This window comes from Acromyrmex echinatior, chromosome 10, assembly GCF_024713525.1.
Source record: "Acromyrmex echinatior isolate Ae372 chromosome 10, ASM2471352v2, whole genome shotgun sequence".
NCBI lineage: Eukaryota > Metazoa > Arthropoda > Insecta > Hymenoptera > Formicidae > Acromyrmex > Acromyrmex echinatior.
Genome location: NC_141861.1, coordinates 10,877,566 through 10,903,412, shown reverse-complemented (window position 1 = coordinate 10,903,412; position 25,847 = coordinate 10,877,566). Strand labels below are relative to the sequence as shown.

Here is a 25,847-nt window from a genome sequence, read left to right as displayed (position 1 = left end):
GAGGTGAGATAGAAGTCGCTTTGCATGGCAAGTTGCAAAATATATTTTAAAGCAGAAAATTTTTATTTTATTAGGTGTACAACTTTGCTTCCGTCGTTTTCCTATAGATGGCTTTAACGATAAGTGGTGGTCGAAATAAATAGATCATAGATGTCATACAATAAACTTGGGCATCTGTTAGGCAACATAATCCCATAGAAACATTAATCGATTTGTGTCTGCATCATAAAGTTATTCTCGATTGAAAATGTCAGTTTACGAGCCAAATTCTCGTCATTTGCGGGAGGTTTTAATTTTCTGCTTCAATATGAAGACATCTGCGGCTGAGGCTCATCGAATGCTCTCAAATATTTATGGTGAGGCCGCTATTAGTAAAGAACGTGTCGTGAGTGGTTTCAACGCTTCAAGAGGTGATTTTGACGTCGAAGACCGGCATAGCGGTGGAAGAGAGAAGGTTTTCGAAGATGCAGAATTGGAGGTATTACTTGATCAAGACTCGTGTCAAAATCAAGAAGAATTGGCACGATCATTGGGAGTGACTCAACAAGTCATTTCAAAACGCCTCAAAGTCATGGGAATGATTCAGAAGCAAGGAAATTGGATGCCGTACGAGTTGAAGCCGAGAGAGATGTTGAACGGCATTTGTTTGCTTGTGAACAGCTGCTAGAAAGGCAAAGACGGAAGGGATTTCTGCATCGCATTGTGACTGGGGACAAAAAATGGGTTCATTACGATAACTCCAAGCGCAGAAAATCATGGAGAGTTCCCGGCCATGCTTCCACGTTGACGGTCAAATCGAATATTCACGGCTCCAAGATCATGCTCTGTATTTGGCGGGATCAGCTCGGCGTAGTGTATTATGAGCTATTAAAACCGACTGAAACAATCACAGGCGATCATTATCGAATGCAATTGATGCGTTTGAGCCGAGCATTGAAAGACAAACGGCCGCAATATAACGAGAGACACAATAAAGTGATTTTGCAGCATGACAATGCTCGACCTCATGTTGCGAAAGTGGTCAAGACATACTTGGAATCATTGAAATGGGAAGTCCTACCCCACCCGCCGTATTCTCCAGACGTTGCTCCCTCTGACTATCACTTGTTTCGATCAATGGCACACGGCCTGGCTGATCAGCACTTCCGGGCTTATGAAGAAATAAAAAATTGGATCGCCTCAAAAGATGACCAGTTTTTTCGATGCGGGATTCGTACGCTGCCCGAAAGATGGAAGAAAGTAGTAGTCAGCGATGGACAATAATTTGAATCATAAATGTATAACCAGTTTTTTGCAATAAAGACTCGAATTTCGGAAAAAAAACGGCGGAAGCAAAGTTGTACACCTAATATATAATAGAAAAGAGACATCATTTTTCAAATTTTTTTGTTAATAACTTTTTAATGACTGAGCGACGACTAAAACCTGTTGGAAGTTAATTAGGATCATAACTTTGTCAACGCCATTAAAATCGGTGAGGTCGTCGGTAATATAGTTTTACCTTAATTTTTATTCACGGAAGAAATTAAATTGAATATCGAAGAAATAATAACAGGGTTAATTTAAATATTTTTAAAATATTACATATTTAGAAAATTTTATATATATATATATATGGTCATAAAGCATATAGAAAACTATACAATTTTACTTAAAACATCTTTTCATATATCTTATTATTGTTTCAACAATAATTACTTACGCACTTGAACACAAATAGCATATATAACGGAAGCATTATAATTAATTCTTGAAAATGATATGATTATATTATAATATCAAAAGGCATGTAGTGTTTCGCGCCGAGTATATGCGCTCATATTGAGCGCAAGAGACGTACAATGTATCTTAACTTGAATCATCGAGTTGACCGGACACTATGTTCATATCTAAAAAACGGCTAAGCGGACAAAATTTTTAACAAACTTAATCGATAGCACGGGGTTCCATTATGTAATGAAAGTATTCTTATTTTTTTCTTCGATGAATATTAAGGGAGATATTTCAATTTTTATGTAAAAATAGGATAAAATTAAAATTAAGAAATGTCATCGAGGTGTCCGTGGAGACCATGATTATAAATCAACAATTAATGCTCACACACACTCACACATACTACATGGGCTGAAAAGTCCCGGGATTTTTTAATAGGTGGTGCCACTAGAAAATGAACACGATTCATTTCGAGAGGTTCATCTGTCACTAGTTTATGTATGAAGTTTCATGACATTTCGTTCTTTTGTTTACAAGCTACAGTCGTTTAAGTGGCATTACTTAAGTCGAAAGTAAAAAAAATTCTTCTTCGTAAAAAAAATGGAAAAACAGGAATATCGCATCTTGATCAAACATTGTTTTTTGATGGGAAAAACTTCTGGACAATCATTGAAATGGTTGCAGAAATGTTATCCCACATCTGCTTCTTCGAGAACAACAGTTTATCGGTGGTTTAGTGAATTTAAAATGGGTCGTACAAGCACCGAAGACGCACCTCGCCAAACGAGGCTACGAATGCGGAAATCGTAAAGCAAGTGCATCGAATCGTTTTGAGTGATCGTAAAGTGAAGTTGCGCGAGTTAACTGAGGCCGTGGGCATCTCAAAAGAACGGGCGGGATACATTTTGCACGATGTTTTGGAGATGAAAAAGCTATTGGCACAATGGGTGCCGCGTTTGCTGACCATCGACCAAAAACAGCAGCGCATTGATGATTCAACGGCCGATTTGGCGTTGTTGCAGCGTAATCGAGCGGACTTTTTTCGACGTTTTGTGACGATGAATGAATCGTGGGTCCATTACCATACACCTAAGTCCAATAGGCAGTCTGCAGAGTGGCTGAAAAGCCACGAAAGCCGACCAAAGCGGCCAAAAGACCAACGCTCGGCCGAGAAATTATGTTATGGCCTCCGTTTTTTGGGATGCGCATGACACAATCTTCATCGATTACCTGCAGAAGGGAAGAACAGTTACGGGAGAGTATTATGCAGCGTTATTGGATAAACTGAACGACGAAATAAAGAAAAAACAGTCCCATATGGCGAAGAAAAAAGTTCTGTACCATCACGATAACGCACCGTCACACACGTCCTTGAAAGCGATGGTCAAATTGGACCAATTACGATTCGAATTGGTTGCTCACCCACCATATTCTCCAGATTTGGCCCCCAGCGACTATTATCAGTTTCCAAAGCTCAAGCGGTGGCTCCAGGGAAAGAGATTCACATCGAATGAGGAAGTCATCGTGGAAACCGAGGCGTGGTTTCGAAGGCTTGGACGTTTCGTACTACAGAAAGAGCATCGAAATGTTGGAAAATCGCTATACCAAGTGTATCACCCTCGAAGGCAACTATGTTGAGGAATAAATATAACTTTACCCAAAAAACGCTTGTTTTCATTAAAAATCCCGGGACTTTTCAACCCATGTAGTACTTCCAAGCATCCTCCACACTCATACCTATTCATTCGAACCCCTTCCATCCACTACAGAGAATTCGATATGCGCTGACACTTCCTGGTATGGCCTATCACACCCTTAACCACATCATAATGTAGTTACCTCTACCTTCCCTCATTCTCACCTCCGTTACCATGTTATTCACCTTAATGCATCTTGAAACATACTGATTTTTTTTTAACATAATCCAACGCATCCTTACACAGTCATACACATTATCACCTATACCCTCATCATTCTCTATCACTAATTCTTACTTCAAACATATCAATGAATCCGGAAACCTCCCAGCATAGTTAAATACATCTTTATCCATTTACTTTTATATTACATGTCATCACGCATTTCGCTCCATGGAAAAAGTATGATTTAGTATTCTGTATATTATCCAATACGTTCTATATTAAACAGCATAGAAAAGATTGGTGTTTGTTCGTATATTAAAATCAAGAATATATATTTTAATATCAATAATATATATCAACATGTATAAGTAGAGTTACTTTGAATTGAGGCTTCTTTGAGATGAATCGATCAATGAATTAATGTTTTTGTAAGCCATGCACTGGATCTTAGTGTGAAGTATTTTCTTTATTTACTCTCTCATACAAACTCCAAACGTTCGATCTTAATTCGGATCCTTTTCAATGTCAGAAATTTACATTCGCGAAATTATTGTGTTTCCTAATATATATATATATATATATATATATATATATATATATATATATATATATATATATATGAGACTATACAATAATAAATAAAGAAAAATAAATAAATAAAGAAAGCATTGCAATATATTACTAATAAACGCAGGACATTGCTTAATATTTAAATTAATATAGATACATAAAATTTAATTTAATTTATATGAATTTCGTCAAAGGTAATAAGAATGGCATGTTAACAAAACGACAGTTATAATATGTCATTCTCATTATCTTTAACGAAACTCATGTAAGTTAAATTAAATTTTATGTACATATATTATTATAATTTAAATATTAAGCAATGTTCTGCATTTATCAAAATCCAATGCATAGTTTACAAAGGCATTAATTCATTGATCAATTTATCAACAATACTGTAGTGTCTCGCCAAGCACTTTCCACGCCCATACTCACTAACACCTATGCTATTCATCCAAAAACCCCTCCCATCGCTCTTCCACCCACTATAGAGAATTCCATACGCGTTGACACTTCCTAGTATGGCCTACTATACCTTAACCCACCTATATCTCTTCCCCGCTACAATGTTATACACCTCATATGCGCCCTTACTGGGCACAGAAGACACTATAGTGTATGTTTACTTGAACCATCGATTTGACCGAAAACACATTCATATCTAAAAAATAGCTAGACAGACGAAATTTTTAATAAACTCAATCGATAGCACGGGATCCCATTATGTAATGAAAGTGTCTTTATTTTTTTTTCTCCGATGAATGTTAAAGGAGATATTTCACTTTTTATGTAAAAATGAGATAAATTTGAAATTAAGAAACATCGTCGAGGTATCCGCGGACACCATGATTCAATTATTAATTGACAATTAATGCTTAAATGCACTCCCTCGACACCCACTCTCACCAATATCTACGCTATTCATCCGAACCCTTCCATCTCACTTCTATCCACTATAAAGGCCTCGATATACGCTGACACTCACTCGATATATCCTACTACATTCTTACCCATCTGTACATCCTTACACATTTCCCCACCTCATTTTGGACACTTTAATATTCCTCGAAATGTCTCGACCTTTTTAATACAATCCAATCCTTACCCACTCATGCACATTATTAGCTATTCTCATTGTCCTTTACCATTAGTCCTTACTTTAACCATCTCAATGAACTCCGAAACGTCTTAACGTCTCTAGTTGAAAATACATACATGCACATATAGAATATATATGTATGATATTAATAATAAAAATTACTATAGGCTGTATCTCATACATTTTGACACATCGCTAAGTAAATAGAACGTAAATTAAATCGAAAAGTCCTACATCAAATTATTGCAACATTAAGTTATTGAGATATTACAATAATTTTTAAATATCGCCGTATAAACACGTATTCTCTTGGCTATACTCAAATGCACATCCATTGATTGTTACGCTATACGCGCGGGAAATTATTTGCCAGGCGCATTCGGTGATGTTTAGAAATTAACATCGAACAAAGAAAGTTAACATTATCTTAAAATTTCGATCAGAAGTCATGACCGTATTGTTCATCTCCTGTAAGATGCATTTTCTTTCACTTCAATAACTTACTTCTAAGCATGAAAGATTGAAGATAGGAATTATTTTAAACATGGAGGCTTCGGTAGTCATGTACATATGCATGCGAATTAATTTTTTAAGATCACATTTTAATAATTTATCTTAACACTTTTATGCACAGAATAATCAGATAAATCAATTGGTAACGAAAATACATAGTTGCTGTTACGACCGGCGGTGTAATATTTTAATTTTTATGCACGTGAATTGAAATTGCGCGAGGATAGAGAATTCGCGTTACATCTACCGCGTCGCTGCCGGATTAGAAGTGAAGAAACAGACGCGTGGACTTGATTGGAAGAGGATTATTAAAGGGGAAGTATGATCAGAGTGAGAACGAGTCTCAAGCCGAATAGCAAACATGAGACTTCAAGCGTCGACGTATCGCATGCTACAGGATTTCTTATAAATATTAAATTGAATAGAATTTACTGAGAATGAATCATACAAATTCTATTGAAAATTTTCATATTAAAATTTGATATCTTTGTAAATCAATACAAGGTTGTCTGAGCACAATTAATTATTAATTAATCAGAATTTTGAATATTCATTGAACTTGACTTTTAGCATTGGTACTTCTAAAAAATGGAAACAGTAATTAATTCAGATAATTTACATTCATTTAACAAGGAATTACTATAGATTCGAACAATTCAAGCCGTTTCATTATTTCTTACCATTAAAGAAAGGAGAGAGGGACCATTGAGAGAAAAGCAAATATAACGCAAAATAAATATTTACATCTTTATTAACGACATATCCTGCCGGCATGCGGATTATCGTCTAATTATTAACAAAAACATTTGAGAGAGTCGCCGCGTTATTTTAGAAGCCTTCGGGGATTAATATGAGACGGTCGTAGGACGCATACTTCAGCAGCAGGAGCGTAGCACGTTGCTCAGCGATCAGCTTCTTGCACGACGCGAGAGACTTCTGGATAATGATCCTCGCGGCGCACGAAACTCGAGGTGCCCTGACAAAAGGAACCGAGAATCGCCACCCGTGTAGAAAATTATTAGGGATAGTCCTATGTAAACAAGGCCCTGATTATTATTTATTAAGAATGCCACAAAAAAGTTTTCCTTATTTTAATCTAATAAGGTCTCGATCATAATTTATTAGGAATGTCATATAAGTAAGGCTCTCTTATTTATATCTAATAAGACTCATCGGGATTTAATAAGGATACATCAACTTCATAAATATTTATTTATTAGAACTAACTTATAAGGACCTGGAAAGGATTTATTAGAGATGCCATAAAAGCTTCCTCATTTATACCTGATAAGGCCTCATCGGGATTTGATAGGGATGCATCAACTTTATAAATATTTATTTATTACTTATTTATTATTTATTCTAACTCATAGGAACTTGGAAAGGATTTATTAGGAATGCTATAAGAAAGGCTTCCTTATTTATATCTAATAAGGCTCTTATTAGGATTTGATAGAGCTAACTTATAAGAGCCTGGAAAGGATTTATTAGAGATACCAAGCGGTAAATGTGACAGATTTCCTAACTTATAAACAATTGTTAACTTTAGGTTAAATTGAATATCTTGCAGGATACGACCTTTTTTTCTGCCAGATTCTTTCATTTTGTATAAAAAACGCGTCTACTGCACATAATTTTAATTATTGGCATTGAGAATATTAAATTGAATAATTATCTAATTTTGCTTAGTTGCATTATTTTGTTGCAAGAAGAATTAATATATAGTATTCTCAAGAGGAATTAATATTCAATATAATATTCAATAGCAAATATAATAGTAACTGACTGGATATTTAATTAAATTGCACAAATTTCTATCAGGATTATATTGACAGATATATCACAACTATACATTCATTATCATTCAGTGTTCGTGGATCATCGAAATAACAGTTTTCGTACGATTAGAGGTCAAGTAACGCGAATGGTAGCGCATTCGATGGATCGATTCGATTATCGTTTCAAAATACCATAAAATAAAAATAAGTAAAAAGGAAAAAGGGCTACGAGCCTAAAACATAAACTATATAAATAGTTAAAAAATAAAATAAAACTATGTCATAAAATTAAAAATGTAAATTATAATTTGACAATCAGAAGGTGAACAAAACAAACGTTTCGATCCTTGTTGGATCATTTTCAGTGTGACAAATAAATTAATGTGACAAATAAATTAACAATGGTAATTAACAATAGAGTTGTAACGTAGATAAAAACATAAGAAATTAAGTAAAATTCGCATTCGGACGCAAAATTAACTATAAAACTCGCTCCAAATTGAGAGGAAATCAAACAAACGATTATAGTTGATACAAATGTGCTCCTCCGAACCGTGTAACCAAATAAATTTATAATAAATACCTTATGTGTGTGTCGAAATGATGTATTGTCGATTAGGCAATGCAATTGGAATCGAAATTGATCATCTCTCTAGAAAGCTAAGATATAAAGTACGACATATAAAGACAAGAAGGTTGAAATGGAAAACTAGAAAAGGAAGGGGAGAAAAAAATAAGAAGGAAAGAATAAAGTGGAAGAGAGAGAAAGTAGGGAGAGAAGAGAAGGATAGGAAAGGGAAGCAGTCAAGAAGGAGAAAGAGATTGAATGATCTGTGAATAAGTATCGGGTAAAGATTCGGTATCATTTTGCCTATTAAGGCCTTGTTTCTGTCTTTTAATATGAATTATTTCAGACACCAATCTCTTATTGTAAGAAGATTCGCAGTCTAAAATTCTCACATTATTCCATTTGAAATTATGATCAAAATTGATTCGATGATCAGTTATGACAGTAGGAGAACCTGTATTCTTTTTCATGTCAGAGATATGTTTGTGTAATCTCGTGCTCAATTTTCTCTTTGTCTGACCAACATAACTCGCCTCACAATCATCACATGAGATCTTGTAGACAACATTCTGATTGGATAGGAAATTAAGCTTGTCTTTTCCTCTCTTTATGAAGCTTTTTAAAGTGTTAGGAATAGAAAAGGCCAATTTTCAATGAAACATACTAGAGATTGGAAGGAAACTTTCGGAAATAGATTTAACATAAGGAATGGTAAAATATTTGTCTTTATTACGTGAATAGTGTGTAGTATCTTTGTTATATTTATGAAACTTTAATCTGCGTTCTATTGTAGAGAAAATAAAGGAAAGAGGATAACAGTTATTTAAGAAAATATGAATAGCATCTATCAAATTTTTTTGTTGGAATCGTGGATGTGATAATTTTGTCAATAAAACTGATGATGGTACTTTTTTTATGGCACAGTGGATGATTTAAATGGAAATTAAGAAACCTTCCAGAAAATGTCAAATATAATTCTTTGATTATCTATAACCAGTGTTGTATCGAGAAAACTCAATCTGCCACTTGTACCAACCTCCAAGGTAAACTGTAATCTCGTATGTAAAGAATTAAAAATGTTCAAAGCGTCATTAACAGTATCAGATAGAAGCGCGAGCAAAATATCGTCTACATATCTAACAAAATAGAACAAAGGTTGTGCTGACAATTTTTTTACTGCTATTTCTTCTAGATCTTGCATTACAATGTCAGCGATTATCGGAGATAACGGTGAACCCATCGGAGTGCCAAACACCTGTCTGTAAGTTCTATTGTTAAAAGTAAAAAAGGTAGAATTTAAAATGAATCTGACAGCAATAATGAACTCATTTTGATATGTTTGTCTTCGCCGAGATGTAAACCCATCTCCTATCGATGCTATTTAATGCTAGCTCAACAGGAATATTAGTAAAAAGGGATATTACATCCAACGAAGCCAAAACATAATTAGGATCAAAAACAGAGCCATTTAAATGCTCAACTAAATGGAAATTGTCTCTAATGTAACTGGGAGCTTTTGGAATACTGTCACTAATTAAATTGTGTAAAAAAAGAGAAAAATTATATAATGGACTTGATACAAGAAACAATCACTCTCAATGGGTAACCCTCCTTATGTATTTTAGTCAGACCGTAAGCTCTAGGTATAACACCATCAGATGTAAGCAGTCTATGGTATGTTAGTTCGTCAATAAATTGATCCCGCCTCCACCAAAAAAGTGCGTAAGTCTCGAGTTAATTTTTTACTTGGATCTTTATTAACGAAGACATAAGTACTCGTGTCTAAGAGAATCTCCTCCATTCTCGATACATAGGCGTCCTTGTCCAAAGCAACAGTGACGTTACTCTTATCGGCGTTTGTAATGAGTATATTAGGATGGTCATTAATAAATACCTCTTGGTAGTGGCGTAACCAGTCCAAAATTAGTTTGCCAGTGGATGTAAGAGAAGGAAAATTATTGTAGAATCTATTGAGAATTGGAAGGGAATTATTCCTGACAAAATTGATGATATTATTGGAACGACCAGTGATATTATTTTCTACATGTTTGATGAATTCAATTAAGGTACTGTCTTTGTTGTATTTGTTGATTGGAAGCCCGAATTTTTCGCCAAGTTGCAAAAGGTAACGAACCTCTAAGGGAACGTCAATGTCGCTCAGGTTGATAAACCATTTTTCCCGTAAAAAGTCTAAAGGAGGAGTCTCATCAAAAATGTCGCAATATCAATTCTCTCGAAATTGGATTGGGTATTGAAAAATGAAAACTGTTAATTTGATCTAAATATTTGAAAAATTGACAAGCTACGGGGAATGGTAAATTGTAAAAAATTGTGTTGGAAAGTAAAGAGATATTGTTTCTGATAAGAGATATTATTCGGCAGTTTGGCCAGTTCCTCGGACCACTAGTAGGCCGCCTTCCTACATCGGTCAGCAGTAAGGCATCGACGCGTCGCACGCGCGCGACATGACGTCTCCGAGCCAATTGGCCTCCCCCTCCACCGTGATGTCCGGGTTACGTTCCGGCCAGGTGGAGAAAAGGAGATCACCTCGAGGGCGCCGTGGTTCTTCTTGAGGGCCTATCGACGCTCTTGTTTTTCGCGGCGGCGTCTCCGCACCTTCGCGGGCGCGGACACCAGCTCCATCCCGATGACCTGGTGATCGAACTTCATAGAGGAAGCCAGCGTCCACGCGCCATCTGATGACTCCGCCGCGGGGGTCGCCCACGTCAGATCGACGATGGACTCCCCCCGTGGCCCCACGAAAGTGCTGATCCGGCCTCAAAAGGACGAGGCCGAGTCCCGCCGCCCACTGCAGAGTGCTGTCCCCCCTGGAGTCGGTGGACTCTACCGAGTGGGCATTGAAGTCCCCTTCCACCAAGACCGGCCTGGGGGAGTGTCTGCGAATATGCTCCCCCAGAGACTCCAGGGCGTCCTCAAACTCCCTCCTGCCTAGGCGAGAAGGGAAGTAGCACCCAGCAACATCGATGGGCCCCCCCTCTAGAATAAACCCCTCCTCCGCCGATATGGAGATCATCGGCGGAGTGTCGCGTGCGTGCAGGCAGGCCACCCAACCCAGAGAGTTCCCTGCCCAATTGGGGTGGCTGTCCGGGATGCGATAGGGGTTAGCGGTGATGGCTAGCCCTCCCCCCCACTCGGCGAGGCACTGCATGAGCATGCTTTGTGCCCCGGCCGAGTGGTTGAGATTGGTCTAGGCGAGGGCGCAGGACATTATTCGGTTCCTTGTTCCTCGCCCACCCCAATGTCCATACTCTCGATATAATCATCAGCGGCCGCCGTCGCGCCTTTACTCAGTACCGGGGACGAGGGTGTTCCCGGCACGGCGGCTATCTCGACATCGGCAACGGCGAGCGGCGCCGGAGCCTCGACCATTCTCGCCTTAGCGGCCGTCCTCTAGGCCGTCCTAGAGATGATTTGTGCCCAGGTCGCCTCATTGTCGTCCTCCTCCTACCCGGCTGGTAAGGGGCCCTGAGTCGCGGGGGAGAGGCGACAAGTTCTTCCTCGCAGTGGAAAAAGGCAGGTTGGACGTGCCTCCTTCGTCTTGGGGCCGACCTTAACAGCGGCCCCTCCCTTCGCCGATTGGGCAGAAGGTGGGCCGCCTTGTTTGGCAGGTAGTCGCTCATCCCTTTTAGGTTGCCTCTTTTGGGGCCATCGTCGGGCCACCCCCATCTACCGCAAGAGGCAGGGTAGGAGGATTCTTTCGATTCTCCGATCCTCGTCGGCCTTCTCCTTCTTCTTCCTCGCTGAGGATTTTCTGCCGGCGAATGCGACTCTGTCCGCCGCCGCCACTAAGGGATTGAATTGCTTCGCAACCCCCTGCAGTGGAGGCCTGAAACACGATGCCCTCAAGTCCTCCTCCGTGACCATGACGCAGGCGTGCGGCTCCTCCCCCTGCTTAGGAGCGGCCCCCCTCTGCGAACCACCCTCGTGTTCTTACGGGGCTACGGGCACCGGTCGAGCTCTTTAGACTCGATCACTCTATGGTTGCGTCCCACTCGAGAGCCGATGCCCTATCCCGCTCCGACACCGCTGTCCAGCAGGTGATCTCTCCCTCTCTTTCTCGCGCTCAAGGAGCGTGTTCCTAGAGCGGAGGAGCACCAACTCTTGATTGAGCCTTCGTTTCTCCTCCACCCAGGCTTCCGCTCCAGAGCGGTCGGTGCCGCCACCAGGCCGTCTCTCCGCTCGCCCTCGCAACGACCGAGCTGAGGGCCGCGGACAGCTTAGTGTAAGCCACCCACAGGTCTCTCACAATATCGCCCTTATGTATTAATAATATTGCCCTTACTTTTCCATTGCTTTGACGATAGTGCCCGTGTTGCCACGGCAGCTATGGCACCCAGCGGTTTCTCGTCGAGCTCGACGGCCTTCTCTCTGGCCCTCTTCGCGGACGCGGAGGCGGGCACCATCTCGGGATCAATAATGACCCGGTGGTCCCTTCGGAGCTGGCGGGCTTTGGCCTCTTAGCCCTGGCCTCGGCCTCTGGCCTCGAACTTCCCCACGTGCTCGGGGTTCAGAGCCGGCCTTCCTCTCGCTCTCTTAGAGGTCTTCCCCTCGGAATTCGACGAGGAGATCACAAGGTCGACCGTTCGTTTACGGCCCTTCCGGCTTTCGTCTCTGAGGGACCCTGACGAGACCGCCGATGCGGTCGCAGACCGCATGCCTCGACAGAGCACCCTCCGAGGCGGCAGTCTCGGCGCGAGCTCCGATCTTGCTGCAAACAGGGCTAGGACGCGCCTTCCAAGGGATTCCACCATCCTCTGCTTCGCCCGTTGTCGGGCCTCGACACTCTTTAAGGGGCATCCTTCGTCCGCGATGTTTGTGAATTTGTAAAACATTTGAGTAGACATTTTACTCACGGCCCACAGTGACTCCGCCAGCTAGGATATTCCCTCGCCTTTCCCCCGGAGGCCAGCCCACAGCCAGGAGCACCCAACATACGGGCCGACCCGCCTTGCGAAAGCACCCTCTCGACACATTCCGCGCCTGAGCCCCCGAGAGAACCATCCCATCCCCACAGAGAAAGAGGGAAGGAGCCCAGGCGCAGTGGGGATCGATATCCACACCCGCACAGGCAGGGAATAGAAATTTCCCCTAACGCTGTCGTGCCACAGCGATTGAAGTCAGGATCGTCAACCTCTACCGGCACGCTGGAGACCCATTCCGAAGAATGTGAGTCTCCCAGGGGCACCTCATGACTGAAGAACCCCCTTGGGGTGCCGGACCCGATGTACAAACCTCTCCTAATAATGAAGAGGTCCGTACAGGGCACTATTGGCACCCCGAGCAGTCATATCCAGTAACCGCTATCAGCACATGCTGACGGCAGCCACGGACCGGGAGACGCCCGGGGTGAGCTCCCGCACTACGACAAGTACCCCTCACGGGAGTAGTATTAGATACATTATTAAATAATGGTTATCCTATGGAATATAATCAATTTAAAAAAAAATAGACAATAGATTAAAATATTTAATTACAACAAAACTTAATAAAAACTTAATAAAATTCCTGTGACGCGACACGGTGACATTGGAGAGAGGCGAATCATATTCTTTCCTTATATCAAAAGAGCTTCAGAAATTGTAGCCTCAGCTACAATTGATAGGAATGAATTTATGACTGGGTATAAATGTCTGAATAAACTTAATAACGTCATAAAGGGACATAAGAATAGAGATCCGGATGATTGCAATAATAATGTCGTTTACAAGATTAATTATAAAGATTGCGATGCTTCTTACGTGAGTTAAACGAAGAAGCAATTGAAAACAAGAGTGATGATAAAAAGAATACGAATCAAGATATAAGTAAGCATTCTGTTATTACTAGTCGTATGGTATAGCATAATCACACATTTGAATGACGTAAAAATTCTAGATAGAGAAAGTAACTATTTCAAGAGATTAATATCTAAAATTATCCATATCAAAGCACAGAATAATGGGATTAATTAACCAAAGAAGACATAGCACTTTTAAATGAATCTTATTCCAATATCTTTGATAGGATCAGTGATAATTTATTAAATGTTTATATTGTCAAGTTTTATTGTTGAATTGAATGTCATTTAATATCAGATCATATCTCTTTTGCCATTTCGTACACGACTGCCATTAAGATCAGAAGCATAAGTTTCACATGTAAGTTGCTTTGTCATCCTTCCGGATGTATAGATTCCATAAATTGTAATTTAATTCTAAATTTATTATCACATTAATTGTACTTTATTTTTAAATTTAGATTAATATAAATTATCAGATGTGGCCCCATATTAAACTCTTGCAACATCGAGAGAATGTTTTAACCGAATGAATACTAGTTTATTGACATATTCCGAATTTTCATTATGTAAAACTTTTAAGATTAATTGACTATTAATGTAACATGTGTACTTGTGACTGAAGAAGACTCAGTAAAGTCGAAACTAGTTTTGCTAGATTAATGTAAATCGAGCATTAAAATTATTTTAATTATATTATTAGATGTACAACTTTACTTCCGCCGTTTTCCTATAGATAGCTTTAGCGGTAAGTGGTGGTCGAAATAAATAGATCATAGACGTCATAAACTTAGGCATCTGTCAACATAACCCCATAGAAACATTAATCGATTTGTGTCTGCATCATAAAGTTATTCTCGATTGAAAATGTTAGTTTACGAGCCAAATTCTCTTTGCGGGAGGTTTTAATTTTCTGCTTCAATATGAAGAAATCTGCGGGTGAGGCTCATCGAATGCTCTCAAATACTTATGGTGAGTGAACCGCTATTAGTGAAAGAACGTGTCGTGAGTGTTTTCAACGCTTCAAGAACGGTGATCTTGACGTCGAAGACCGGCGTCAAGTGGTGGAAGAGAGAAGGTTTTCGAAGATGCAGAATTAGAGGCATTACTTGATCAAGACTCGTGTCAAAATCAAGAAGAATTGGCACGATCATTGAGAGTGACTCAACAAGCCATTTCAAAACGCCTCAAAATCATGGGAATGATTTAGAAGCAAGGAAATTGTCGTACGAGTTGGAGCCAAGAGATGTTGAACGGCTTGTATTTTGCTTGTGAACAGCTGCTTGAAAGGCAAAGACGGAAGGGATTTCTGCATCGCATTATGAGGACGAAAAATGAGTTCATTATGATAATCCCAAACTCAGAAAATCATGGGGAGTTCCCGGCCATGTTTCCACGTCGACGGCCAAACCGAATATTCACGGCTCCAAGGTCATGCTCTGTATTTGGTGGGACCAGCTCGGCGTAGTGCATTATGAGCTGTTAAAACCGACTGAAACAATCACAGGCGATCAGTATCGAACGCAATTGATGCCGAGCATTGAAAGAAAAAAAAGTACAAACGGCCGCAATACAACGAGAGACACGATAAAGTGATTTTGCAGCATGACAATGCTTGACCCTAGTGGTCAAGACATACTTGGAAACATTGAAATGGGAAGTCCTACTCCATCCGCCATATAGTATTCTCCAGACGTTGCTCCCTCTGACTATCACTTGTTTCGATCAATGGTACACGGCCTGACTGACCAGCACTTCCGGTCTTATGAAGAAGTAAAAAATTGGATCGATTCGTGGATCGCCTCAAAAGATGACTAGTTTTTTTCGACGCGGGATTCGTACGCTGCCCGAAAGATGGGAGAAAATTGTGGGCAGTGATGGACAATACTTTGAATCATAAATGTATAACGAGTTTTTTATAATAAAGCCTCGAATTTCGGAAAAAAAACGACGGAAGCAAAGTTGTACTAATACATCTTATCATTCGCTCGTCTTTGGCTGTCAATTTTTATATATAATTCTCTTATTGTATAATATTATATTATTGTTCAAGATATTCCAAATTTTTCGGCTCTTAGTATGTCTCGATCCGGACAGAGATTCAACTGAATTAAAAATGATCGCTTCGCTTGAATTTTCATGTTTATAATAGGAGTAAATCGGTAGCGCTCGAGAGGAAGGAAGAGGGGACTCGATTTTCCATTAAGACTACGTGTCAAATTTGCATAGAATTTTCTCATTGAAATATCAGTCATGCTAAGAAATTTGGCACGGAAGCAACAAATTTCATACAGATTCGAAAGATCAAATCAATTTCTTGTTAATTAATAAGATTTTAAAGTTAACTTATTAAACTATTAACTATATTAATTTATTTCTTAAGTCTCCCTGGTCCGAGCCGCTCCTTCTCCGGTTCCTGATTGGTCGGCGCATGTGAGACGCATTGTACGAAACACGACTAGTTTGCGTTTACTTATAGTAATTACGATAAATAAAAAACAATAATTTGATTGGTGCGTAATAACCGATGTTTATTTCGAGTCATTACAAGAGTTGAAACGCTTCAATAAAATTAAATTTTTTGCTGATTTTTACGTAAGATAGTAATGCGATAAAGACTCGGTATGTGGGAACGATTTCCTTACCTCCGGGCGGAGTTATTTCTTCTCGGCGTCTCGTTGTTACTCTGTTGAAAATTCTTGTAAGTTTTTTTTGTATCAGATCTTAAAAAAGTTGTATGTGATCAATCAGGATTACTAAATGAACATACATGATTGTATAAGAATCTTATATAATTTGTTTATGAATCTCACCAGTAATCTTTAATGATCTTAGGAATCTGAAACGAATTGTACATGGACATCTATCGCAATGAAAAAAATCTCGCCTTAGCCTTATAAGAAACTTTTAAAAAAATAGCATCTTTACAGGATCATCTAAGAATATGGTACTAATATGATTCTGAAATGTTTCATGAAAGATCATTTATCAGTCTTAAGAGACAGTTACGGAATAGTTTATTTTCCAAGATGATACAAGAATCATAAATCGTACACGATGATTTGTATAGCAATGAAAAGATTTTGCTTTAACCTTATAAGAAACTCTTAAAAAATAATTTCTTTGCAGGATTAGCCAAGAATATTAATTATGTATGATTCCTAAGTGCTACATGAAAGATCATGTATCAGTCTTAAAAAATATATAGTTACAAAATAATTTATCTTTCAAATTGGTGCAGAAATCTGGCATGAATTGTACACGACGATTTATATTGCAATAAAAAGATTTTAATTGCTAATTTAGCCTAATAAGATACTCTTAAGAAATATTTTTTTACATCGCTCCAAAGTAATAAAGGTATCGATTATTCCAGTAAATTAATGAACAGAAACTCAATTGTATATGTGAAATAAAAAAGATTAAGAAAAATTAAAAAATAATTTTATTATTTATTTAATTATTATAGAATACTGAAAATGACTAAATAAAAGATCGAAATATTATCACGTATATTATCATTGTCTTAATATATTGATAAATTATAATTTTGTTATGATAACTGACATAGGCTTTTTATGCTCTTTTCCCAAATTAAGTTTGATTTAATCGAGAAGCTGTTATTCAATTTGTGTAAAAAGAATTAATTTTTAGCTAAAATGAATTCTTTTAAATCCTATTCAACTTCTTACTTGTCCCATTTTATTCCATTTTATTTACTAGGATATAAGCAATAAATCACAAAAAATTTTAATAGTATTCTTGTAACAGTTTTATAATGATACTCCAGTTATATAATATTCTTGCAAGATTCACGTTACATGCGCGCAAAATTCACGTAATCTACGCATAAGATTCATGGATGTAAGATTTATACAAGGTTCTTAATTTACCTATAGGTATCGTATGCGATATATTCTTATATGTTTCTGTCTGAAATTTGTATGTGAAAATTTTTTTGAAAGATCTCACAAGAATTTTTCTTGTAAGAATTTGCAACAGGGTTGACATCGGCACGCAGCACTTCACGAGTATTTTACTTAGCTCACGCCAACTGATGTACGTGTCACGCCAAACCGGCGTAATAAAGAGCAATATTATTATTCGAATAAGTTTTAGCTCGCAAAATGTTTAACTAAAATATTTAAAATGGAAACTAAGTCAAATGTAAAAGTAAAAAGAAAATGTAAAAGTAAGCGTGGAATGAGAGAAGTTGAAAAAAAGAAAAATCTTCTTTGTACACGCAGACGGCAGGACGTAACATTCTTTTTCAAAAAATTATACAATTTGTAATATACAAATACAGATCTTCTATATAAGATAATCCCGCCCTTTTCTTCCTCTCTCTCTGTCTCTCTTTCTCCCTCTCTCTGGCTCCCCTCCCCCTCTATATCCCCCTATCTCCCTTTCCCCCTTTCTCCCTTTCTCCTACATCCCTCTTTAACCCCTCCCTCTTCCTCTCTCTCCCTTCTCCCCTCTCTCTCTCTGCGTTTATACGTGTGCACACACGCGCGCGCATTTTTGTTGTTTTGATGTTAGAATTCCCATATTCGAAATATCTCCTATATTCAATCCTTATAACATGACTAAAAAGTCAGCTATTGAAGTAAAAAAATATATTTTATAAGAGATGAATAATACATTCATTACTTTTGAACGAAATTTCAAGATAATGTTAACTTTCTTTATAAAAAAAATGTTAAAATTGCAGAAAGAACCATATATTTTACATAAATATGTGTGAAAATTTTTTCGGTTTGACATCGTTTTTAACATCCAAAAATCTATAAAAGACATATGGTCCGATCCATAATTTTTTTTATAAAATTTTTCGTAAAATTTTTTTTATAAATTGGTTATCTTTGGTCAGAAATGGAAAAAATTTTACAAAAAATTTTGATTTATACAAAGTAATAATGCCTTCTATACATATATATATGTAATTTAAATATTAGTGGTAATAGTAATAATGAAACATTAGCTAAAATTTTTATCTCCTTGCTTTACATTAAAGTTAAAATATTAATAGTAAAAGTTTTATAATAAATACTAAAAAAAGAGATGTGATATTAGTAAAAAAATAACTTTTTCAGAAAATATAAAAAAAGTACGCCAAGTACACGCGCCGTTCAGAAAAAGATTTTATATAAATCTATAAGATTACCTATAAGATAATCTGTATAGCAATCTATAACATCAGTAAAATTAAATTAAATTACAAAATTAATTATTCTGAAAAAAGAAAAAAATATTAGGTGCGCAACTAAGTTCCCGCTGTTTGTCAACAGATGGCTCCAGCAGTAAGTGAACAGTTTTATCGTGATGGTATACGAGCTCTGCCAGAAAGATGGGAAAAAGTAATAGCTAGCGATGGGCAATACTTTCAATGATTCATTTGTAACCATTTTTTCACAATAAAGTTGCATTTTCATCAAAATAACAGCGAGAACTTAGTTGCGTACCTAATATAAGGCATCAATATAAGGTAAATATAGGTGTGCTGTCTGAACAAAGAACAGTTATACAGTAAAAAGAATGGTGGAACGAAAAATTGTTGTACTGTAAAAACAAAATTTAAATGGCATATATCAGTAAAATACAAAATTATTTATTTAAAACAAATTAACGAAGAAGACGTCAAATATATGTGTGCGCTGCACAAACAAAAAAAAACATTGTACCATAAAAAAAATTTAAGTAATATTTAAAAAATATGATATCAAATATGAATAAGCTGCTCGAACAAAAAACTGTTGTGTCAAATTAAAAAAAGCACATATTATTTGTAAAAGATTTGCTATCAAAAATTAACGCCAAGTTATAATTCCATAAAAATAGCATTTTCAAAGTGACACGTATATCATTTGTATAAAAGATTTGATATCAATAACTGACTCCAAGTTTGAAATTCCAAGAAGTATGTACTTTCAAAAATGATATCAAGCATTTAAGTTGCACTAATTATATGAAACTACTTTTAAAAAATCCCAAAATTTCATAACTTTTAATTTAAAAAAACAGAACTCATATATGTACCAATATCAAATTTCTCCTGTTCCACGCCAAGTGTAGTAATAACTAAAAGAAGGAGTGTCGCTGCGCTTGGCTTAGCGCCGAGACACTACGGTGTCTCCAGATTTAATCATTCTTTAAAATATTATATCACAAAATTGCGTTATCTTACTCAACTCAAGGATTATCACAAAGAATTAAAAACGTAACAGCATAAAATAAAAAATTTTTAATGAAATAAAAATTACTTTATGCAAAGAACTTGGCGCTGCTCGACTAAATTAGAAAAATCAGCAATTTAATCTGAATGTTAGACTAAGTAAAAACAAATTATACTGTTTCATATGAAGATTATAGGATTACAGCTCTGTATTACGCGCAAACAAATTTAAAAAAAAAACTAAATCTTAATTTAATATATTATACATATATCTAATATTAATCTGTACATAAGGTATTAAACCATACAGGGTGTCTCAGAAATAAGGTAAGAATCGCATTGGGGACGAATGGATTAAGGGAAACAAAAAAGTCTAATATTATTTTGAGATATTCGCTATAATTTTCGAATTAAAAAAGGAAACATCTAAGCCAATGTGCGGTGAAGCCACGATACGCGAATTCCTTTCTTTTTATCTTAAAATAATATCAGACTTTTTTGTTCCCCTTGACTCATTCTACAAATTCAATGCGGCTCCTATCTTATTTCTGAAATACCCTGTATATAACCAGAGAAACCTAAGAGAGGACATGACGACCCGAAACCTGTAACCGCAAAATGCTGCCGCGCATTACCGCCCTCTGAAGAAGTGGATGTTGCTACACAACATCTTTTTGCAGTGCTCCTCTGATAGAAATAGATAGTTGAAATTGCTAAAATAACTGAATTCTATTAAATTAATAAAGATTTTAACTATTGCAGCGATTTATTTCCATCAGGAGGCAAAAAGGATATTGTTGTGTAGTTAACATCCACTTCTTCAAAGGGCAGTGCGTTGCAGCATTTTGCGGTTACGGGTTTTAGGCTGTCATATCCTCTCTCAGGTTTCTCTCTGATATAACCACTGATATAACTTACATGAATACAGACTACTAACTCAATGTGATAGAAAGAGATGAACCTGATTCTGAGCTTTCCTTATTTAATTCTCATATACGAATGTATGCGTCCTGTCTGAGTATTTATATGAAAACACTACGTTAGTCATAACAGAAATTATCACAAATGTCAAATATCATTTCATAGTGGTCTTTTATTCTGAAAAAAATAAGAAATGATAATTTTTAGTGTGATAAACAAAAGTCTATAAAATAGAAAATAATATAAATATAGATCTATAAATAGGTTCTGAATATAAGTCCTGTAAATTATAATTTTGACTTACGCAGTAATTAGCTATATAATTTATACATGTTTGATTGAGGGAACTGAAATATAGCGCTGCCCAATGCTATCTTCAAACATGGCAAAGTTGGCAGATTTGTTATGTAGAAGTCTGTATATATAACACAGACACATTCGTACGTACACAAATGACTATTTTTTTATACATAATTGAAATCGTGCAGTATAAATTGCTTGGACATATACATCCTGTAGTTATCAAGAGATACTGTACATGAGCGTGTCGTGCCGTGTCGTGTTATGCCGTGTCCTGTCGTGTCGCGTCGTGTGCGTGCGTGCGCCAAGTTTTTTTTGTGTAAAGTATTTTTTATTTCATTAAAAATTTTTTATTTTATATTGTTACGTTCTTAATTTTTTGTGATAATCCTTGGATTAAGTAAAATAACGCAATATAAATGTGATATAACATTTTAAAGGAAGAGTAAATCTGGAAATACAGTAGTGTCTTGATCCTAAGCTAAGTGCAGCGACACTACCTCCTTTTACACTGCTTCCTTTTTTAGTTATTACACACGTGGAACAGGAAAAATTTTATATAGGTACATAGTTAAGTTCTATTTTTAAAAATAAAAGTTACAAAATGTTGGGATTTTTTAAAAGTTTCATATAATTAATGCAACTTAAACACTTCATATTATTTTTGAAAGTACATACTTCTTGGAATTTTAAACTTGGCGCCAGTTATTAATATCAAATCTTTTATACAAATGATATACATGTCACTTTGAAAATGCTATTTTTGTGGAACTATAACTTGGCGCTTTTTGATAGTAAGTCTTTTGCACAAATAATATATATTACTTAAGTTTTTTTTTAAATTTGACACAACAGTTTTTTGTTCGAGCAGCTTATCCATATGTGTATATGTGTATGAAATCCTTTTTTGTACATATCACTTAAACTCTTTTTACAGTGCAATGTCTTTTTGTTTGGATAGCGCACATATATTTGACGCCTTCTTTGTTTTCTTTTAATAAGTAAATTTGTATTTGATTTTAGTGATATATGTCACTTAAAGTTTTGTTTTCGCGGTAGAATAATTTTTTGATCCATCTTTTTTACTGTAATAACGGCAGCTATTCTTTATTTATATATTTAAAAAAGTTACATATCATTTAAATTTATATCTTCGACGACTTATTCTTTTCTTTTTTGAAAAAAATTACATACCATTTAAATTTTTTTATAATGGTTTTTTGTTCAGGTAGCGCACTTATACAGGATATTTGACAAGTAACGATACAACTCTTGTATAGGGATAGAACGGATTAAACTGATGAGTCAAAAAGTCCTACACCATTTTGCAATTTTTGCAATAATTATTAGGTGTACAACTTTGCTTCTGCCGGAACTCCTCATGATTTTCTGCGCTTGGGGTTATCGTAATGAACCCATTTTTCGTCCCCAGAATCATCTGAATCATTCTCATGACTTTGAGACGTTTTGAAATGGCTTGTTGAATCACTCCCAATGATCATGCTAATTCTCCTTGATTTTGACACGAGTCTTGATCAAGTAATGCCTTCAATTCTGCATCTTCGAAAACCTCTCTTCCATTGCTATGCCAGTCTTCGACGTCAAAATCACCGTTCTTGAAGCGTTGAAACCACTCACGACACGTTCTTTTACTAATAGCGACCTCACCATAAGTATTTGAGAGCATTCGATGAGCCTCAACCGCAGATTTCTTCATATTGAAGCAGAAAATTAAAACCTCCCGCAAATGACGAGAATTTGGCTCGTAAACTGATATTTTCAATCGAGAATAACTTTATGACACAAATCGACTAATATTTCTATGGGGTTATGTTGACAAATGCCCAAGTTTATTGTATGACGTCTATGATCTATTTATTTCGACCACCATTTACCAATGGCTAAAGCCATTTATAGGAAAACGGCGAAAGCAAAGTTGTACATCTAATAACAAAATATCAATTAAAGATCATCTTTATACCAAAATATTGGTTTTCAATAATTTTTTATCCAAGTACTATCAACTTTATAGAAAACCAGCAAGAGACAAAAATTATTTATTTTCTTTTTATAGAGCTCTAAGAATTGTTTCAGAATTTTTATCAAATTTTTAGTACTGTATTTTTTTATTGGCAATCATTTTTCCAACATGAGAAAATACGATACTAAAAAAATTCTGAAAAAATTCGCGAAACTCTTTGAGAAGAAAATAAACAATTTTTGTCACTTGCTATTTTTCTATAAAGTTGATAGTACTTGAGTAAAAGATTATTGAAAACCAATATTCGGCGATTTTTAGTAATTAATATCTTAACTATTGCGAAAATTAATAAGTGTTAAAAGACTTTTCGACTCAGTTTAGTCCGCTCCCTGTGCGAGAGTTTTATTGCTATTTATCTTGTATGTAATACTTTATTCTTTTCCTTTTTTAGAATAAGTAATTTTGTATTTCAATTTCATTTTACTGACTGCTACAGATTAATCCTACGTTTTATATAAAATCTTTTTCTGAACGATGCATATACTTTATTTTTTTGAAAGATTATTTTTTTGTACTATGTATATTACTGATAACTTTATTATACATTGTTGAAAGAAAATTTTTAATTTAATCAAAAAAATTTGAGGAAACTGTGGACGGTGGGGGTATTTTGTTAAATTAAAAATTTCTTGCAACTTTATTCTTGAAACCATACAATTTTTGTGTAAAAGATTTGATAAGATTTGTATAGTATAAAAGACCACCCTCCAGTAAACTTAACTTTGACCTTGATATACTATCAGGATCATCACCCTGAGTGACTTTCAGGTTTTAGCTGTCGCACGTTATTCATTAAAAAGTTATTAACAAAAAAATTTTTTTAAATAATCTCTTATATTATATTCTACTATATAGGAGATATATATAGACTTATCTGATATATAGGATCTAATATATAGGACTTCCTATTATGAGATAGGCGCCTAATATGAGACAGCGGCTAAACTAATAAACGGTATTTATTGATTCCACGAATTTATTGCTTTTACATTGAACTATTTAATGTAAGATTCATTATTAAATCATGCTTGTAGTCGTCATAAAAAAAAGGTTTTAGTATTTGATGTCTTCAAGTTTCATTGAAATGAGCCTTTAAACCTTATTTATTATTTAATAAATATTTACTTATTAAATATTGCCAAATATTTAACAAGTAAATATTTGATAATAAATTTGTCATATAGTGATAAAGTAAGATCGTATTAATAGAAAAATACGAGATATGTTGAATTGCTTAAATACTGAAAATAAATTTGATGTTCATAAAACCGTACGGCGTAGAATCGTAATATGAGATACCCAAGCTGTTTCTAATATGAAATAATTAACCTATGCTTATGTCATAGTAAAAATTATTGCTAAAGTATAATATAAATATTATTTTACAATAAATATTATTTTATAAAAAAAGGACAATCGGAACGAACATCGAATGTCTGTTTCTGCAATACTTGGTTTTTAACTACCTGAAGACGTCCTAGGTACAATTCATCGCATGTTCATTTTGCGCGCGCAACTCATTGACTTCATTTGTTTGTATTTTAGAAATATTAAACAAAGTTTTTTAATTATAATACTGATGTACTTTGCGTTTTATTATCAATTTCTCGGAGCATCTCGTACTTATAAGAGCATAACTTTTTGACTTTACGATTTGCTCACTTTTTACATTTCTTTAATTTAAAAAAAAAATAAAATTTAAATTATAAGTTTTACATAGCATTATCTTATTAAATGTCCTTAAAAGTGACCTATCACTTTTTTAAATTCTGCCCATAGATTTCTAGCATTTACCCAAAATGAATTCATAATAGGGGCCTTTCCTCTAATACTAAAAACTATTCTATATCCTTTCTTACTTAAGATAAGGGCAAAGTTAGATGGATTTTGCATCGCCTGGAAAATCCCTTGGCAGATGGGAGAAATGAAGTGAAACCCGTTTTGTGTAGAAAGTAGAACTGCATTCAAAAATTACGTCTAGATAATTCTAGTGTGCATTTTTGTTATAATATACGTAACGTATCATATAGCTTAAAGTTATCTGGATGTAATTCCTAAACGTAGTCTTGAACGCCCCTTGGCAAAAGGGAGGTGGAATGAAACTTGTTTCACGTGGAAAATCGGACGATTTTCGGTAGGGGGGAGGAAAAGGAATTCGTTTCGCGTGAAAAGTCATATGCCCCTAGGCAGGGGGGGGGGGAGGAGATGGAGTGGAACTCCCTTTGTGTTGAAAATCGTGCGCATCGAAACAGGGGGGGGGGGATGGGGTGAAACCCTCGCTTTTGGAAAGTCATACAGGCAGGGTGCTTCCGGGCAGGGTGGATGTGGTGGATCTCTCTTCGCATGGAAAGCTATTTCGCAAGGAAAAGTACAGAATAGTTTTTAATATTATGTATAGCAGAAATAAGACGTTATTTTTTCAAATATTTTTTGTTAATATATAAAATTTTTAATGAATAATGAGCGACGACTGAAACCTGTTTAAAGTTACTCAGGATAACTTTGACAAAATATAT

General features: G+C 36.1%; 1 protein-coding gene across 2 annotated transcripts in view; it reads left to right on the top strand.

Annotated features, from left to right (window-relative positions):
• LOC105149103 (band 7 protein AGAP004871-like) overlaps positions 1-25,847 on the top strand; it is a 67,990-nt gene that overhangs the window by 28,894 nt on the left and 13,249 nt on the right. The window contains exon 3 of one of the 2 annotated variants that reach the window (XM_087410201.1): positions 9,293-25,028. The exons of the other annotated variant lie outside the window; for it this stretch is intronic. Coding sequence (XP_087266327.1) covers positions 9,293-9,328 — 36 coding nt within the window. The 3' untranslated portion in view covers positions 9,329-25,028. Of the gene's footprint in view, positions 1-9,292; positions 25,029-25,847 lie in introns of those variants that run through there. 2 annotated transcript variants of the gene reach the window in all.